Source organism: Pantherophis guttatus, chromosome 4 (genome assembly GCF_059756535.1).
Source record: "Pantherophis guttatus breed Tessera chromosome 4, ASM5975653v1, whole genome shotgun sequence".
NCBI classification, from domain to species: Eukaryota; Metazoa; Chordata; class Lepidosauria; order Squamata; family Colubridae; genus Pantherophis; species Pantherophis guttatus.
The window spans coordinates 150,938,673-150,958,381 of NC_142066.1; the positions used below are offsets into that span (position 1 = coordinate 150,938,673).

Sequence of the window (19,709 nt, forward strand, 5' to 3'; positions counted from 1 at the left end):
GTGGTGGTAGACCGGTGCCTCAAAAAACAAATGGGTAGACTGGGACGCTCCAAGAACAAATGGGTAGACCAGGACACTCGAAAAACAAATGGGTAGACTGGGACGCTCCAAGAACAAATGGGTAATTTAATTTAATTTAATTTAATTTAATTCAATTCAATTCAATTCAATTCAATTCAATTCAATTCAATTCAATTTAATTTAATTTAATTTAATTTAATTTAATTTAATTTAATTTAATTTAATTTAATTTAATTTAATTTAATTTAATTTAATTTAATTTAATTTAATTTAATTTAATTTAATTTAATTTAATTTATCATATTTCTATGCCGCCCAACTCCCAAGGGACTCTGGGCAGCTTACAACAAAAACTGGTACAGCTCTGCAAGCAGTTAAAAGCCTGGTAGACCAGTACCTCTGCTAAATCCTAAAGAATTATCATATGACCATCAAGCCATTCCCACAAAATAAGCCACGCTCACAGAATCAGTAGTAAAAAATTTTAGAACCCACCCCTGATGTTAAGGTAATTATGATTTAAAGCTGACCAGCTGCTGTAAGGCTGTAAACCGTGATGATGCAATGAGAAAGAGTCAGCAGGGTTATAACTTTAAGAGGCTGTCTATATAGGGGTGGCCATGTGGGGGTGTCTTTCTCTCCTTATGTTCTATCTTCATTATAGTTCTCCGTGTATTTCTCTTCATGTGTGCTTCCTGTTATAGTTGAAGATTGATTGATTGATTGCCTGGCTTTGTTTAGCATGTGTATGTATATATATAACTTGTAGATAAACCACTGTTTGAAAAACCTCTGTGTACTGTATTTTGCTCCTGGGTTGTCTCAAACTAGCAGTCACATGTGCACACTCTGACATAACAGTTAAAAACTGTTATTAAATTATTACAGTATCCCATTTAATTCTTCTGTTCTATTTTGCAGGCCACAGATATGGATAACCTATCCAACAAAGATGAAGAAGAAAACTCCATGCATAATACGGTTGTCCTGTTCTCTAGCAGTGACAAGTTTACTTTACATCAGGTTGTAGTACTCAGATGTACTTTGTTACTTTCTGTGTAAATCTGTCTTTCTGTGTATCTGTCTGTCCATCCATCCATCCAGACTTTTTTTGGAGAGTATTCAAACCAAAATCTCTTCCTATCCACCCACCCCTGCCCAAGTCCCTAGTGGTGGCAATAGGTTACAAAATTCCAGGCACCTGTTAAAATGAGAGAATGTAAAGGGATTCAGTTCTAGAACATCACGTTTCACAGTCCACCCAAGGGAAGAGGGTGTTGGTGGGCCCTCTATGTATTAGGAAAGGGGGATGGATTGACATTAGGCATGTATTATCATGAACAGCTGTCTGATTTCTTTCCTCTGAAATTCTGATAAGCTGCTCATTTGTCTTCCCTGAAAAGATGCAAAAGCAATCTTTGTATTGCCCCTGTATATTTTCCACAGGTATGGAAATATTAACAGTTATGAAATATTTGCTTTGGCTAGATTTGCATAAACACTGATGCATTTTACCATGACAGTGTTACTAAATCTGTGATTTGGTTTTGCGGATTTTACTTTTTTACGTTTCTCACAGATACACTAGAGCAAAAAATAAATAAAATGGCTTTCTTGATCATAACAGCTCACTCCATAATTCTGATTTTCTTTATCAGTAAATCAGCAATATGCCTTTCTATTTAAACAATTGTTCTTTTGTATATTAAAAAAGAAAGTAATTAGATTGAAAAGGGTTTTAGTGTCTTACTGTGGTTTTCTTGGGTCTAAAATCACAAGAAATTTTCCTTTACAAAAATGTGAAAATTTTAAAAGTACTATTGAGTATGTAATAATGCATATATAGATTACGCTAATAAGTGAACACTATACCATGAATCTTCTGTAAAGACATAAGAAACATTTAAAAAAGGATAGATGATAGATAGTCATCAGATGCTCTTGGGGGTTGGAAGGGTTGGAATGCCTAATACTGTCTCTTATTTGAAGATTGATTTTTTTTTAATATTCTATATTTTGATATATTTTGTTTGATATTCCAGGACATGTGTGTAGTTTGTGGGAGTTTTGGACAAGGTGCAGAAGGCCAATTACTTGCCTGCTCACAGTGTGGTCAGTGTTATCATCCATTCTGTGTGGGTATTAAGGTGAGTGTTTTGAAATACCTATGCTTGCATACCTGTTTATCCTTTTTAAAAAAAATTTATTGGATTTTTATTTTTAAATATACATCAATAGCAATACATGAACAGTGTGGCCTCTGTGTATAATTCATTTTGATACAAGTAGCAATAATAATATTAATAATATTTGTTACATTAATCAAATTTATGTAATCCTAGTATTAATATACATGTTTGTTTTAAAGTAGTCATTCAATATTTCAATGTTCCATTTTAATGCCAATGATACTATTTAAACATTCATAGTAATACCATCTTTCAGCCTCTAATCTTTCTATCTAGTTATTGCTTATATTCTAGTATATAAAAATTATATGTGCTAATATTCCCCCTATTTCTTATTTCTACCTCTATTCTAGCTTCTAGTCAGGCCACCATTACTAATCCTAGTATTAATACACATGTTTATATTAAGACATAGTCCTTCATTATTTGGTTATTCAATGTTTCAGTACACCATTCTAGTACCAATCATCATAGTTTTAAAACATACATAATAATAATACCATCTTTCAACCTCCATTCTTTCCATCTAACTATTGCTTTATATAAAAGTGTGCATCTTATTTCGACCTCTATTCTAGTTTTTAAGTCATCATTATATTAGGGGAAAAAAAGAAAAAAAATCCTTTCTATCCATCATCTCCTGCCCATTTTAATACTTCAATTTTTATTCATTTTTTAGCTTGCCTCCCATACTTCTTTCTTAGATCTTTGTCTCTATCAACATCTGTGTCTTCACCATTCAGTCTGCATATTTCTCCCATCCCTAACCCCTTAACCTGCCAGGTCTCCTGCGTCCACCCAAGCCCCTATCTCCCTTTCAAAAGTACCTTCCCTCTTATCCGATTCCATTTTTAAATCTCTTAAAATACTTTTCCCTTGGTTTATTTCATCAGTTATTATTATCTTTATCGTCTTCTCCTTTTCATCTCCTTGCTTTATTTGCTGATTTGTCTGTACTATCTTTTCCTCCATTCTTTCTGTTGTCTCCTCTCTTTCCTGGACTCTTTAATCTTCATTCATTATCAGTTGTAGGATATTTTCTATTTTCCCATTTATGCCTTGCACTAGGTTCTTCATCTCTCTGTGATTCTTTGTCATAGTATCCCTAATGCTTTGAAACATCAATGCCATTTCTTTTGAAATCTTGCTCATTTCCCCCTTATGGAGGATCTTGTCTTATTTTAGTAAGTCCCGCTCTTACTCAATAGTCCAAAAGCAATATATTCAGGTCCAATGTTGCTCCTCAGAAAGTTCAATAATCATAATTCTTTACATCTCAGGATTATTAATCTGCTCCATTTAAGTGGTCCAGGCAGCTTTTTCAGGAGACCCGCTCCTCACGTCCGATCTCACTGCGATGTCAGCTGGAAGTCCGCATACCTGTTTATCCTTAAAAACCCTGTGTAGCTTGGATCTAGATTTCCTTAGGGAGAACATACCCTTTTATATAATCCTACCCTACTTGATGATCCAATGGAAGTCATTTCACAGGAACTTAGAACTGAGCCTTTCTTGTAACTTCCCCAGGTCTCTGGAATGCACACCTTGCTAAACTGAAATGCTTTGTTTTCTTTTCAAAAACATCACTCCTCGATACATTTGTTTTAATAATTAGTCAGATAAATTCATTTTTAAATTTTAGATTTTAACTTGATTAATTAATTTATTTAATGAATTTATATAGCCATCCAACCTCCCCCTAGGTAATTCCATGCAGTTTACAGCATTTAAAAAAATCCACCATATAATAAAAACCATCACCCATCACCCATAGCAGCCACCATACAATCAAAACTTGTTCAATCAAAACCACTTGTTCAATTCTGTCTCTATGTAGGCCTGCTGACAAAAATCATGTTGTTAGGACCTTTTGGAAAAGCAACCGAGGGGGCCATCTCTACTTTGGGGAAATGATATTCCATAAAGAAGGGGTCACCATTGAGAAGGCCATTTTTGCCAGATATATATTCCCAATCAATGAGATCCACAACATACTCTGCTTTCCTGTCCTAGTGGGCCAGGTGGATGTATTAGGGTGGAGGTTTATCTGTATTGTAGGCCACGGAGACAACTTAATAATGGCCAGTAATAAAAACATCAGTATCCGCATCTTCTATTTCTGACAAAATCTTTTAAAATAATCCTTTGTAAATATGTCTATAATTTGTTAGCAGCTTACAAAATACTTTAATGACTTTGTATACATATTATAAAAGTTATTTTCCAGCTATAAATTCTAATAATTACTTGCTATAATGTTATATGTTAAATATAATATATATATAACTGCTCTTTGCTGGATTAACAATAACTGCTGTATTTATTTAGTGTTTTATATTTATCACTAAATCTGGATTGTTAAAGATTTATCCAGAAATTATAAATTGTTTGCTATTATATAAGCTATAAGCTGTTTTTTCAAATGTACTTAGTTTCACAGTAACAATTTTCCATACATATGAGCATTTAACCTAAAATCTGCATACATTTTGTGAAAAGAATTTGCATTTTTAGAAGAATATACATTTGAAACACTTTGTAAAGAAATGCCACTAAAAGGTATTCTAATTGGTCTTGGAAATCAAAACCCCAAATAACTAACACAAACCCCCAATTAACATGGATGACTCAGTTTGTTTTACCAAATTTTAAAAAATGATTTAAATACAAATGTAATGACAAATACTGTGAAGATTTTTTTTGTTTTAAATAATTTGGCATAAGCACAAAAACTTTCAACATTTAAAGTGTCCTTGATTGACAGGTTAGGAAGTGATTAAAGGACTTTAAAATTTTGCAATTTTATAAAGCACAAGTGATGTGTTCCTGAATATAGGCAACATAGTTGGAATGGAAACCTTTTGTCTCCAATGTTTCTCAATCTTGGTCACTTAAAGATGTGTAGACTTCAATTCCCAGAATTCCCAGCTAGCATATTACTGGGAACATCCAATTGCCTCAGGAAAATAATGTCATTTGAATGATGTTGATGGGATCCTAGGTTATCATCATCCAATGAAAGACAATAAAATTAAATGCATCCCCTTTCCCCATTACATTTGAACAAGTCTTAGGCTATTTTTTTTATCTATTTGAAAAACTATGACATATTTGACATCCCTGGAACTGACAGTTTGAAGTTTTATGAATTTTAATTGCATGTTGCCTTCTTCTATACAGATTACAAAAGTGGTGCTCCACAAGGGTTGGAGATGTCTGGAGTGTACTGTTTGTGAAGCCTGTGGAAAGGCTACAGATCCAGGAAGGTTACTTCTTTGTGATGACTGTGATATCAGCTACCACACTTACTGCCTGGATCCACCACTACAGACAGTTCCCAAAGGAGGTTGGAAGTGCAAATGGTGTGTGTTTCTCTACTACTACTACTACTACTACTACTACTACTACTACTACTACTATTATTATTATTATTATTATTATTATTATTATTATTATTATTATTATTATTATTATTATTATTATTTTACTCTCAATATTTTTATGGGTTTAAATCAAATCTGCATCATGGTTATAGACCACCTTATTTATGAAGGGTTTTTTGCCTGAAATGCATTTCGGTGAGCTATTGGGGGTGCCTAACTGCAGTACATAAAGTATGATCATATTTTAATTAAAGTTCAAATAATACGAGTGGGGAAATCATACATGCCCTTCAGTAATTGATATTCCCAAGCAGAGTAATGTAGGAGCCTAGATTGAGAATTAATTTGCAAACGCTTTGGAATTAGGGATCTTAAAGACTTGGAGGACGCCTCCTGCCTTTTAACATACATATTCGGGCCATTGGATCTAGGGTGATTTAGAATATCATGGTAGCCATGACAACCAAGAACAGTTCCAGCCGCATAGTACATTAATAAAAGAGTATATTTGTAGCTCAAGGTTGAACTATAGAGTCCTTGGTGATCTTTGAGCTTGGTTATTTTCTTGGAGACTTTTCATTACTCAATTAGGGAATATCTCCAGTGAAGATGTACTAAAGATGTTACCTAATTGGGTAATGAAATATCTGCAAGAAAACAATCAAGCTCAGAGAACACCAAGAACTCCATATACTACATCATATTCTAAAGCTTATTTAAATAGACTCTCTTTAGTGGTGACATTTTGCATAATCTCACCTATTACATAAATGGGTTAATGTTTTGTTCATTGGATAGTACAGAAATCTAAGCAAATGCTTATGTAAATACAAACTAAATGTTATTTATGTGCTTGTGTTTTGAAGGTGTGTTTGGTGCAGACACTGTGGAGCTACTTCTCCTGGTTTAAGATGTGAATGGCAAAATAATTACACACAGTGTGCTCCTTGTGCAAGTTTATCCACCTGCCCAGTCTGCTGTTGCAATTACAGAGAAGAAGAGCTTATTGTGCAGTGCAGGCAGTGTGACAGGTTAAAATTTCTTTTACGTTGGGAACGAATATTTTTTTACTTGCTTGTTCATACTGTGTTCCCTTATATTTGTGGGATGAATTTTGATTTTTTTTATCAAAATGATTCTTCAAATTAGTTTTTATTACCTAATCTATAAAATAGTTCAGTTTTTATCAAACCGTTTTCTTTCTCACTCATAATATTGGAGTTATATAGCATTGACAGGAGGATATTCTTCAAATTCTTGGGTAACCTGAAGAAGTTTTGAACAATATTCTTTAAGTAACCTTTAATTATTGATTTATTCTTCACAGCCACACAAATAGATTTGTTCTTGATGGGTCATTAACCTGATCCTTCAGGTCTTCCAATGGTGCAGTATAGTATGGAATAAACAACAATTCCTTGAACATAAAAATCACACTAATTTAAAATATTTCTGTAACTCAGAAAGTAATTGATAAAGTTAGTAAGATCCTCTTGGATTCATCTTTTTTGTGTCCAGCATTTCTTCATAATCTTCCTAATTTATCAACGTAGACAAGAAATGGAACTAAATGACCTCATTCTAATCCCAGGGACCTTGGTCTCTTGTTATCAAAGTCATTGTGAATGTGCATCTACTAAATCTCAAAAATTGAGTTGTACTGGCTCCTTTCAAAAAGCTTCCCGATATAAATAATCCACCATTGGATCCTGAACTAAAGAAGTTTGTTTTATCAAAGCAGCTTGGTTCAAATATATTTTGAAATATATTTGAGAATGCTGGAATTATATAGCAATCCCCAGCTCAACCAACTGGTCCAAAAGGAAATTTTAATAACTAATTTTATTAAACATCTTCTGGGTTTTTCAGGAACTTATTTCTCTGTGGGGACAATATTTGTATTGCATGATAAAATTGCATGCATTTCAATCAACTCCTTTGCCATCTATGCTTTAACTTTCAGATGGATGCACACTGTCTGTCAAAATTTAAACACGGAGGAAGAAGTGGAAAACACAGCAGATATTGGTTTTGACTGCACCATGTGTAGACCATATATGCCATCAGCAAATGGTAAATTCACTTCCTGTTTATCTAATAACAGCACAGTAAGATTTGTTGTAAAGCTTCTCTCTGTCAGATGTTGCGTTAACAAAAGAGACTGTTTTCTTTTGTCCAGATATTTTCTTAGTGCTGTATGATCAGTAATAGAAAATGTCATTAAAAATCTGTTGTTCCTTTAGGTTGTCAGTTATCTTAAAGATATGTTATTAGAAAAGAAATTGTATGAAAATTTTAATAAAATTTTAATAAAAAATAAATTAAAAAAATAAATTGGAATAACAGACATGTGAAAATAGATTAATGAAGATTTCAGTATCAAAATACTGCTATTGAGGACTGCATAACTTAACTAAATGAGAATTTTCATTGTTTATTTTTCCTTTTTCTAGTGCCTTCCTTTGAATTTTGTGAATCATCCATTGCAGCCCAAATTCCATTAAAAGCAAAAGAACTTGGTAATCATTAAAATTCTTCATTCTCTCCATCTAACTTCATTTCTACTAATAATTCACTGTTGAAGCCAGAATTATGCCTTAAAATTATATAATCAATATAATTGATTTTAATAGCTGGTTTTTGTTAGCTATTCCCTTGTTCATTCTTAAACCCAGCTGATACCTTTCATGAATAAATGTTCAAGTCCTCCTTAATGGAAATTAAATTGCTTAAGTGAGCAAAAGATTACTCATAAAGATGAAGGCAGGCCTTTCTCTGCTTGCCCTTTTAAATATGGTCTTTGAAAGACAGATGCATAATTTGACAAAAATTGGGGTGATTTATTCAGACTTTATCTTTCCCCAATCTATTTATAGTGGAATTTATTATTCTCTGTGTATCTCTTCACTTATATATGTTGAGTTGAATAATGTATGGAGTAGTAGACTCTTTGTAAAATATTATAATTAAATTATAATTATGATATAATTATAATGTTGGTTTTCCTTTGAAATAGTTATGCTGTTTTTCTTTTTTTCTTTTTTTTTTTCTTTTTTAAATTTGATTTATATGCCGCCCTTCTCCGGAGACTCAGGGCGGCTTACAGTGCGTTAAGCAATAGCCTTCATACTTTTGTATATTTATACAAAGTCAGCTTATTGCCCCCACAAACTGGGTCCTCATTTCACCTACCTTAGAAAGGATGGAAGGCTGAGTCAACCTTGAGCCTTGGAGAGATTCGAACCAGCAGTAAATTGCAGGCAGCTGTGTTAATAACAGGGTGCTTAGACCACTGTACTATCAAGGCTCTTGATCACAATGCTGTGTTCTCTCTTTATCTAATATTAGAACAGATAGTCTTCCATGGTATATTAATTACAATATTTTAAAAATCCAAGAGTTGTGCTTATAAACAAAATTATTAAAAGTGTAAATTCCTGTTGTGGTTCATGCCAATTTTATAGACCCACCGAAGACGTACACTCAGGATGGTGTCTGTTTGACCGAAACAGGGATGTCTCAGTTACAGAGCCTCAGTGCTATTGTACCAAGAAGAAAAAGGGCAAAGCCAAAGCTGAAGTTGAAGATTATAAACCAGAATAGTGTTGCTGTACTTCAAACACCACCTGATGTCCAATCAGAACATTCAAGAGATGGTGAGATGGATGACAGTAGAGGTGATTATTACATGCTCTCTTCCCATTTTATTGAACTATTGGTTAGATTGAAGGTCTCTTGGTGCATTGTGGAAGAAGACGGAATTTATGGAACAAATCCAAAGCACAAAGCAGATGGAATGACAGGAATGATAGCTGGCTTTAAAATTGTATTAGTTGAACTGGGAAAATTTCAAGATTTGTTGCTGCCTCCAAAAATCAGGGTGACAAATGAGAAAATGCCCAAGAGAGGAAAGGAAGAGAAGACTATTTACTTAGACTATACACTTGATCAAAATGGTGCTTACATTGGCAGCAGATCTGCGAGGCAGTGAGTGTCACTGTATAATTTTTATTTGCCTGAATATAGGTAAACCTTGGATTATGATCACTCATTCAATAACCATTCCAAATTGCAACAGCCCTAAATTTGGGATACTTAGATGGGTCCTTGGAATTCTGGCTGTCGCAGTGTCCCTACTTGGTGATTGTGATCTGCGTGCTTGGCTTGCAGTTATGACATCACAGTGAGCCATAGTCACATGACTGCAATTTTTTATATTTTTTGCTGGTTTCCCAGAAGCAGAGTTAATGGGAAAGACAGCAGGAAGTTGGAAGTCCCAGTTTCTCATGATAGCTACTTATGACATTGAATGCATTGAAAAACATGAAGTGTTTAAAACTCATATCAGTGGATCAATGTTATACGTTGGTGTTTGCTATTCTTTGTTGAAATATATGAGTTGACCAATCTTACACAGCAAAGAATGTTTTTGATTTACTATCATATATCATTTAATGAAAAGATAACTTTTGTCCACAAGTGTATAATGGTGTGGTTAAGTGTATGCAAATTATTAATGATACCATAAATCTGAATCAGAAAAATGGCTGATTGAATGTCATATCCTAAAATAAGCATGCTGTATTGGTTTACAACAACTTTCTAACTTTCTCATCACAGATTAATTTACTTAAAACAAAACAAAACAATGCATTGTGTAGCAAATGCTATAGAATGAAATTGTTAAGGCACAGTGATAGAGGAAGCAAAATATTATATGAGGTTTGAAAGAAACATATTTGCCACAGTATGCTTTGTTCTTTGATCTCAAGTTCAATTCCAAGCATTGTCTATCCAACAGAATCTTACTTTGGTCCATGATCAGATGATAAAACAATATAGAAAAACATAATATTGCAGTATTAGTATGAGGACCATAGCTGAATAGGAAGACAGTGAGAACAATATCTTGTCACTGTTAGGTAGCATTCTTGTCATTGGCTAGTGTTTCCTTCAATCTAGAAATAGAATTTTGGATTTCCACTCTTCTTACTCTTTTTGGATTTCCACTCTTACTGCAGAAACTCTTAGTTCAGAATTTTTAAGTGGTGACATCATATAATAGAAAGAGACATGAGATCCACTGAAGTCTTTAAAGTCTTACGGTAGTTAATGAGGAATAACTCCATGTGTAATACATTAATAAATATTATGGTAGTAGACATTGAATGTTAAATATATGTAGTCCTTCCTTAATAACCATTAATTCAACAACCATTCAGAGTTATGATGGTGCTGAATCACTTGTAGTTTACACACAGTCTCTGAAGTTACAGGCAATGCAACACCTTCATAGTCATGTGATCAGAATTCAGATGCTTGGTGGCCCATCCACAGAACAGCAGAGGAACTTCAACTTTCTCCCATCTATCTCCATCTCTACCCTTTTGGCATCCTGCACAGTGGCACTCCATGACAGCAGCACTGAGACTGAATTAGAAGTCCAAGAGGTCTCAGCCAGTTGCCATCTTCCCCACTACTTTAGTTCTGATGCCATCAACCAGAGTGGGAAGTGGCACCTCAAGCCTATGCCTTGGCCAGCCACCGTGCAAAGCCACAGCCACCCTGAATTCTGCAGACCCTGCCATGCCTATCTGACCTTTGTTATCTTCTTCCCACTGCTGACAAGATGCCCTTAGCCTGGCCCTATGCCAACTGCTGGTCGTGCATAGTGTGCATGCCCATTCTCCAGCGCGCTGCTTGGAGAATCCAAGTGTGGGTTATCTCTCATCTATTTGCCAGAGATTGAGTGTAGATTTTTTCTTTTTTTGTTGACCATGCCTCCTCTGCTCAGCTGAGCTTCAGTTTTTTCATGAAGGTGCAGTCATCCATTGTATCCAACCTGTTGCGGAAGAGAATCACCCCGGATCCCCGGGCGGGAAGCCTAAAGGGCGGGTTGGATTCTCCAGCAGCGCGCCAAGAAGGGACTTTCAGGTATGTCAATGTCCGTTCTCCAGCGTGCTGCTTGGAGAATCCAAGCATGGGACATATGCAAGCTAGATCTCTATGGACAGGAGGCTGCCTGATCCCGGGGTTCTGGGATGGAGTGTACTCTCTGCAGCACTCGTCGTCCAAAGAACGCCTCAGCCAAGGCATAACTGTCTAACTTGTAGTGATGGATAAATGGTGTCAACGAAGACCAAGTGGCCACCCTGCAAATGTCACTAACGGAGGCTTGGGTAGCCCAGGCAGCTGTTGTTGCTGCACTTCTAGTTGAATGGGCTAAAATTTGTCCTGGCAAAGGCTTGGCTTTAAGTGCATATGCCTTTGCAATACACGCCTTCAGCCAATAACCCACGGTGGAGGGGGAAGACTTTCCTGCCCATTGATAATGGATGGAACAAAACAAACAGAGCTTCCAATCTTCTGAAAGGTGCCGTTCGTTTAATGTACCTGCGGAGGGCCCTCCTAACGTCCAAGGTGTGCCATTTTTCTTCCAATGGATGTTTGGGATTTAAGCAAATCAGGCAAAATGAGCTCCTGGGCCTGATGAAACCAGGAGTTCGCCTTGGGCAGAAAGGAGGGATCCAGCCGCAGGACGACTTTGTTCGAATGGAAGATACAAAGACCATTGGGCCATTGGCCTGCAAAGGTCCTGCAAGGAATGGTAATGGCCTCCTCGTTGTAGCCCTGCTGTGATTTTTGAAATCGCATCAGAAATCAGATTCTGAATGTCCAAGAACAGTCCGGAACCCTGAACCTCCTCCGAGCGGAGCCTCCCTGCTGTTGGGGTAAAGGTTGCCTCAGGGACCGAACCTCTGGTAGAGGGAGTCACATGCAACCAGGGCATTATAGTGCAGGGCAAATAGAAAGAATTTTCCTGGGGACCTGTGATAGAAGTGTGTTTTTGCTCCGCAGCCCTGTCTGGTGACCAACATAGTGGGTCTTCCTCCATCGGTTTAGGTAAATTAACCGATCTCTCAGAGTCAGAAATCATTGCTTCAGCAATGGAAGCCATCTGATGCTCTTTAGTCTGGGCCTTCTGTTGTGCCTTAGTAAACTGTTTTTCTAAGGCTTTGTGGCATCTCTTAGCGTCTTTATCCCAGCCAGAATGCCCTTTTGAAGGCAGTGGGGTAAGAACCCTGCCTTTGCCTGTATTACTCCTGGTGGTTGCCTTGGAGCCCTTAGAACCAGGAGATTGTGCCCTGCAAGGTCTGGAAGGGCTGTCATCCTGTTCAGTGTCTGAGGACAGATTCGCCATTTTGTACACTGCCCCTGTAAGGTTTACAGACCAGTCAGACATCTTCAGCGCAGAACAGGATCACGAGAGAGGGCTGCAGAAGCTGATGATACTTGCAGTACAGATCAAACCTCACAAACACAATTATGACACCACTCTGTTATGCTTGGTGAATATTTGGTGTGAGAGCTAATTAAACTCTCCAAATGCCGCCGTGAAGTGCTGCAAGATGAGGTTCTCTCACAGCCGTAGCAATTAGGCGCGCAATTCAGTTTTGGCGCCTCCGCTGTTAATAACAGCCTCCAGCTGTTATTAAGCAAACTGCACTGTGAGAAATTGCACGAAGTGTGAGTGTGACTGTGGGTGCAGAGGGAAGCCCAACTCCCTCTGCGCTGCTTCGCTGCTGGGCTCAATGAAGGGGTGTGCAATTGAAAAATTGAAACTGCAAAACACCCACACAGCTTGTCTGCAGTAAAGCAGCACTGAGATCCCTCAGTGCCTTCCAAGCGAGCCGTTAGCAAAATGGTGCAAGAGTGGAAACCTGACTCTTTCGGCACTGCCGCAGCCTAAAAAAACTGAATAACTGGTGCGAGAGCGAAAGACTCTCCCAGTGCCGCGAAGCATCACACTCACCTCGGAGTTCGCCGTGGCTCACTGGGCAGTGACTCTGGAGCCACCCTGGAATTGGGAGATGAGGTGGTGGCAGTTGTGCTGGCAGACCGGGGGAACCAGCACATGCACCGGCAGCAAATGCAAGCGGGGAATCAGCCTCCTGTTATCCAGAGTTGTCCTATAAGGGACAGAACTCTGGCCGCTGCACAATGTCTTACAGAGGCGGTAGCAATAAGCCTGGGTCCCCAGGCACAAGTAGGCCACCGCCAGCAGCGGAGGAGACAGGCACCAGCCAAAGGCTGCTCTACTGCAGACTCCTCTGTAAAACAAAGATAGAAATTGTCAATTCCTCACATTGGTTGGAAATCCAAACTGGAATAATTCACTATGATCTAACTGCCAGAGCACTTCTACACACATCTCTTTAGCTAGACTGAGTGGGAAAACTGAAGCTCAGCTGAGCAGAGGAGGCGTGATCAACAAAAAAAGAAAAAAATCTACACTTGGTCTCTGGCAAATAGATGAGAGATAACGCACACCAACCCAATCTTGGATTCTCTAGCAACATGCTGAGAAGGGACATTCCGGTAAGTCAATGTCCATTTTCGCTATACTTCAGATGTCTCCAGAAGCTTTCTGAAGGCTTTCTGAAGCGGTACGAGAATGGGGCACATGATTTGGACATCAATGGCAAAGTTTCAGAAGTCATGTGAAGCATTGTAAGAATGGAACGCACTATGGGCAATGGCATATGTATCCTTGGGAAGAAAGTTTGGCATATCAGTTGGCATCTGATAGACTGTCTCTTGCCGGTCACATCCACCTGACCTACTAGAGCAGGGAGACAAGGAAAGTTGTGGGTCCTGTCCCGTAAGGAGGTAGATCTGGCGGGACCCAGAAGAAGGGTCTTCTCTGTGGTGGCTCCCTCCCTTTGGAACATCATCCCTGCAGAAATTAGACTGGCCCACTCTGACAGGCTTTCAGAAAGCCCTCAGGTTTTGCCTGTGGGCCTGGAGAACCGAGAGTGTGGTTGAGCTCATCAAATGGATTATTTAGTAGTGTGCTATTGCCAGTAGGGGGTGAGTAGGGGGTTATTTTTTTAAAAAAAATGTTTTAGATTGTGTTTTTAATGTTTGTAAGACACCTACAGTCGCTGGAGCAAGTAGGCAACTATATAAATTTTCTAAATAAATAATTAAATCTGCCTTGCTTAGGGCCAGTTTGGTTGCGCCTCCTCAGTGTGAGAGGCAAAGATCAGCTTGGCGCAGCAGGGCTATAGAGTCATTAATATAGTTTTCATTCATTGATCTAATGCCTAAATACTTTAAATGCCTATTGATACCTATAATACCATTATATTACAATGCCCAGTTGTTTCTTAACAGCCTCTGTTTATCAGTTGCCTCAGCTAAGTTCATTTCAAAGCTTCTTCAGGAAGTTGGCTTCAGTTATCTTTAACAAACAAGTTTCCATACTTTATTGGAGCACGTTTTATATGGAGCTGTCTTTAAATACTGGATGGAAATTTCACTGGGTTTAGATGAAGCAGCAAAATTAAAATCTGGTATATGTATTTGAGAAAAAGCCAAGCAAATACATAAAAAGCTGTTTTAGTTATTATCCTGGGCCAATTAACAGCACTATTTTGGGATTTTAAAGTCTTAATTAACTTGAACATGCGTTTGGCCTTGAATTAAGCTTGCTTTAATTTAATCCGTTATGATCTCTGAAGGCTTTCTGGGATGTAATGGGGTGGTAATATTTATATATGCCAACCTTCGTACAGGAACTCAAGGTGACATTGTTCCCTCTCCTATTTCTCCCTACAATGACAATCCTGTGAGGTAGGACTTGCTGAGAGAAAGTTACTGGCCTTAAATAACTTAGCAAGCTTCTATAACTAAAAGTGGACTTAATCCTGAGTTTCCCAGGTCCCAGTCCATTATCTTAACCGCTACACCATGATGTCTCACAAATAGAAATGGAATATAGAATAAAACTTTTTTATTTATGTCCCTGTGATATGGTTAATATTCAATTTTAATGGGATTTTGTTATGATTATTTTCAAAAGGTTCTTTGGTAACTGAAGAGTCTTTTATATGAGCAATTAAGTAAAGGTGTATAAATAACTCCAATCTTTTTCTCCCCCACTTTTTAACTTGTTTTAATTCAGAAGGAGACCTTATGGATTGTGAAGGAAAATCAGATACAAGTCCTGAACGAGAACCTATAGATGATGATCCTAAGGGAATGGAAGCAACTGAAGGGATCAAAAAAAGAAAGAGAAAGCCATATAGACCTGGTAGAGTACATACTCCAGATGTTTTCATGTTTATTAGGCTTATATTTATTAACTATTATTTATTTTATTTATTTTTTTATTATTCGAATTTCTATACCGCCCTTCTCCTTTCGGACTCAGGGCGGTGAACAGCCAAAATAAAAACATTTATACATAAATACGATTAAAAATAGATTTAAAATAATTAAATTTGGCCCATACATACGCATACATAATACATAAATTTGGCATACATAAATTTGGCCCAACTACATACGCATACATAATATTTTATTTAGAAATGAGGTTAGTTAAGTGTTGTTGAGAATTACCCGATCTGTTGTATTCTGCAGTTTCATACAGTGGTTTTCATTTTCAAATACAGGTAGTCCTTGACTTACAACCATTTGTTTAGCGATCGTTCAAAGTTGCAACAGCACTGAAAAAAGGATTTATGACCAGCTTTCACACTTAACGATTGTTGCAACATCCTCATGCTGATCCACAGGATCAAACTTCAGGCCCTTGGCAACAGGCCCCATGGTCATGAAACCATCATGGCCATGGGACCTATCCAGGGTCCCAGGGTGATGTGATCACCTACTTGGCTTCTGACAAGAAGAGTCAATGGGGGAAGTCAGATTCACTTAACAACTGTAGCAAAAAAAGTCATAAAATGAGGCACAACTCACTTGACTATTGCCTGGCTTAGTATGGAAATTTTGGGCTCAGTTGTAGTCGTCAGTCAAGAACTACCTGTACTGCCTGATTATCAAGATGTATATGCCAAAGTTAACAAACAACAGGGTAACTTTTCTTTATAAATAATAATAATAATAATAATAATAATAATAATAATAATAATAATAATAATAATAATAATAATAATAATAATAAAAAATCCTCATAGCTTCCATGCAAAAGAGATATAAACTTAGCACAGTTTGACCATCACAAATTTTAATGTTCAAGAGAGAAGTGAGGGTTTTTTCAACTGATATTTCTATTGATAAACAAGTCATCGTTGGATTAATATGGGCAACTGTTGGATTTCTTATGCATCATATTGAATTCTTATAGACGGGAGCTATATCATCAAGCAGAAATTATAGATACTCAATTTTTGTTGATTCCCTATTATCTTTATCTATTATCTTTTATTACCCGGGTACCTTCGAGACCGTCTTCTGCCACCAATAGCCTCCCACCGGCCAGTCCGCTCCCACAGAGAGGGTCTCCTCAGAGTGCCATCGGCCAAGTTATGTCGGCTGGCGACACCCAGGGGGAGGGCCTTCTCTGTGGGAGCCCCAGCCCTGTGGAATGAACTGCCCCCGGAAATACGTAAGAGCTCCGACCTCCGGGTGTTTCGCTGCGCACTGAAGACCCTGTTGTTCCGCCAGGCTGGCCTATCAACATAATAATTTTAAATTGGGATATTTTAAATTTCTGGGGTTTTAAATTGAGCCAAATTTATTTAATCATTTTAAATTTTAAATCGTTGTTTTGTCTTGTGTTTTTAAATAGGCTGTACACCGCCCTGAGTCCTTCGGGAGAAGGGCGGTATAGAAATAAAATTATTATTATTATTATTATTATTATTATTATTATTATTATTATTATTATTATTATTATTATTATTATTATTATTATTATTATTATTATCTTGACCTGGGAAATAGTTCTTAGTATGTCTTAGAAGGGCAGGCTGCCTAGAAAAGGGCCAGCACCTGTGCTGCTGTTGTCCTGCCTCTTTAAGCTTCTCCCCAGCCAGCACAGCAGGATACGCTATAAAAGTTGTGCTGAGAGATAGCTGGGTGTTGTGGTGCTGGTAAGAGGAAAGGAGGTGTGTGTTTGTGTGTGGAAATAAAGTAACTACAAAAATTAAATATATTTGATATCTAGAATTGCCTTTAGTAGCTTATTATTATATTTGAATGACATTATGTATTATATAGAAGTGACTACAAAATGTCTGCACTACAAAAGTGACTACAATAAAGATGTTTCTCTTTATTTAAATAACTTAATTATAACTTAATAATCTAAAAAACACAGTCACCTGTGTGAGTTGGGTGGCTATCTAAATTTGCTTAATAAATACTGTGAACATAATTTTTATAGGCATTGGTGGATTCATGGTACGGCAGCGGAGTCGTACAGGACAAGGAAAAATGAAAAGATCTCTCTCTAGAAAAGATTCTTCTGGTTCTGTATCTGAGCAAATATTCAGCAGAGATGAAAGTAGGCATCTAGCAATTTATTCTCATAGTTCTGTGTCAGTGCCATGTCCTGTAATATAGGATAATTATATTTTAATTAGTTATCTTTTTTTAACCTCGGTTTTTTTTCCCCAAAAGCTTAATTCATTGTCATTCCTGAAGATATTACATGATTGCATTCTTATATAGATTCATGTATTATAATTTGAGACCATTTTTCATTTTGAATTAAATTCTGCCAGATTTACTTTGAACATAAATGTATAGTTCTACAACTTTGTTAACCATTCTTACTAGAAACAACCTTTCTAGTAAAAAAGCATCCTTGTGGCAGTTCATTTATGCAAAGCTGGTGTATTATGAAGAGATGCATAATTTAGTAAAGCTTATTGAAATGTGAATTGAAACGCAAATTGTTTTCATTAATGTAAAAATAGATGATGAGCCCAGGAAAAGCAGAATAAGAGTAATCCACTAGAAACAAATATTAGAGAAATATTCAAGTAATTTAGAATCTTGGTGACTGCCTGGATAGCTTCCTTCAGTTTTCTTGATAAGATTTTTCGGAAATGGTTTGCCATTGCCTCCTTCCTAGGACTGAGGGAAAGTGACTGGCCCAAGGCCACCCAGCTGGCTTTGTAACTAAGGCAAGACTAGAATTTGCAGTCTTCCAGGTTTAGCTTGATCCCTTAGCCATTACACTAACGGCTGAAATTCTAAAGAGAGCTAATGGCAAAGGAAGACCATCATAAAACAATATAATACCTATATAATAGGTATTATGCACCTAAAATATCTATAATATAATACCTAAAATACTTTAGTATTGTATGTTAAGTATCTTTCTAAAAAGCTCTGCTCCTTTTGAACTGACAGTCTGAAAGCCATGGCATAGAGAATAGGTCCTTCCATGGAGATTGCAGGTGACAGTTTCTTTAGAATGTGGTGCCAAGTAGTCTTGTATACCAATGCCACATGTTATCTTTACATCACTTTTATCAGATTTTCAATTTCAACATTTGCTGTTTTTAAATTGGGAAAAGAACTAATCAATACCCTCTTTCTGTACTTCAGATGTAGTCTAGAATGAAATAGGGTTGTAACATTGTACCTGTTTGATATTTCTAGGTTGGAGTGAACAACTGCCTGATACACTTGTTGATGAAACTATGTCTGTTTCTGAAAATATGGAAAAAATGAAAAAACGTTATAGGAAAAAGAAAAATAAGCTTGAGGAAATTTTCCCAGCATATTTGCAGGTACTCTCATAGCTATGCAAAATATTTTCCCTAAGATCATTATTTGCATGTAGTAAATAATCTATTTGTAATTTAAGAAATTGCTTTATAATTTGTAATCCATTAACATTAGTGTTAATTTCCTAGTTCTATGAATATTTTATTGTATTTCTGAAAAGTAAAATATTTTAATATATTAACATTAATACATTATAATGTTTTGAATGCATTAATATAGACATAGTAATATAATATAAATAGTTATTTATAGTCTAATTAGCTGAAAGAATTTCTGTTTTTAGAATGAACACACTTTTGTTCATGTTACTGAATTAGCCAAAAGGCAATAAGGTTATTTAAATTTTACTTATATAGTAAAATTAATTGCTTGGATTTTATGATAAATGAATAGTAGGAACTTCATAGAGGAACCTGTCTGATTGAATATTTTGAATGCTTTTAAATCAAAAGTGAACAACAGCAGCAATTTTACATAAAGAATCATAATTGAGTTAAATATGAGTGTGTTTTATAACAAGAGCTGTTAGCTATATATTTATTTATATATATAAAAGTGAAAACCA

The 19,709-nt window shown here is 36.5% G+C and overlaps 1 protein-coding gene across 15 annotated transcripts in view; it reads left to right on the plus strand.

Annotated features, from left to right (window-relative positions):
• Positions 1 to 19,709, plus strand: part of KMT2C (lysine methyltransferase 2C) — a 174,200-nt gene that overhangs the window by 101,248 nt on the left and 53,243 nt on the right. For 12 of the 15 annotated variants that reach the window (XM_034401683.3, XM_034401682.3, XM_034401689.3 and 9 more), the window contains 10 exons: positions 943 to 1,044; positions 2,064 to 2,168; positions 5,391 to 5,572; positions 6,460 to 6,624; positions 7,557 to 7,666; positions 8,047 to 8,112; positions 9,058 to 9,270; positions 15,561 to 15,689; positions 17,790 to 17,909; positions 19,016 to 19,146. In XM_034401683.3, the coding sequence (XP_034257574.2) occupies positions 943 to 1,044; positions 2,064 to 2,168; positions 5,391 to 5,572; positions 6,460 to 6,624; positions 7,557 to 7,666; positions 8,047 to 8,112; positions 9,058 to 9,270; positions 15,561 to 15,689; positions 17,790 to 17,909; positions 19,016 to 19,146 (1,323 nt within the window). The remainder of the gene's footprint in view (positions 1 to 942; positions 1,045 to 2,063; positions 2,169 to 5,390; positions 5,573 to 6,459; positions 6,625 to 7,556; positions 7,667 to 8,046; positions 8,113 to 9,057; positions 9,271 to 15,560; positions 15,690 to 17,789; positions 17,910 to 19,015; positions 19,147 to 19,709) is intronic. The other 3 variants (XM_087893077.1, XM_034401686.3, XM_087893081.1) reach the window with 1 other exon arrangement.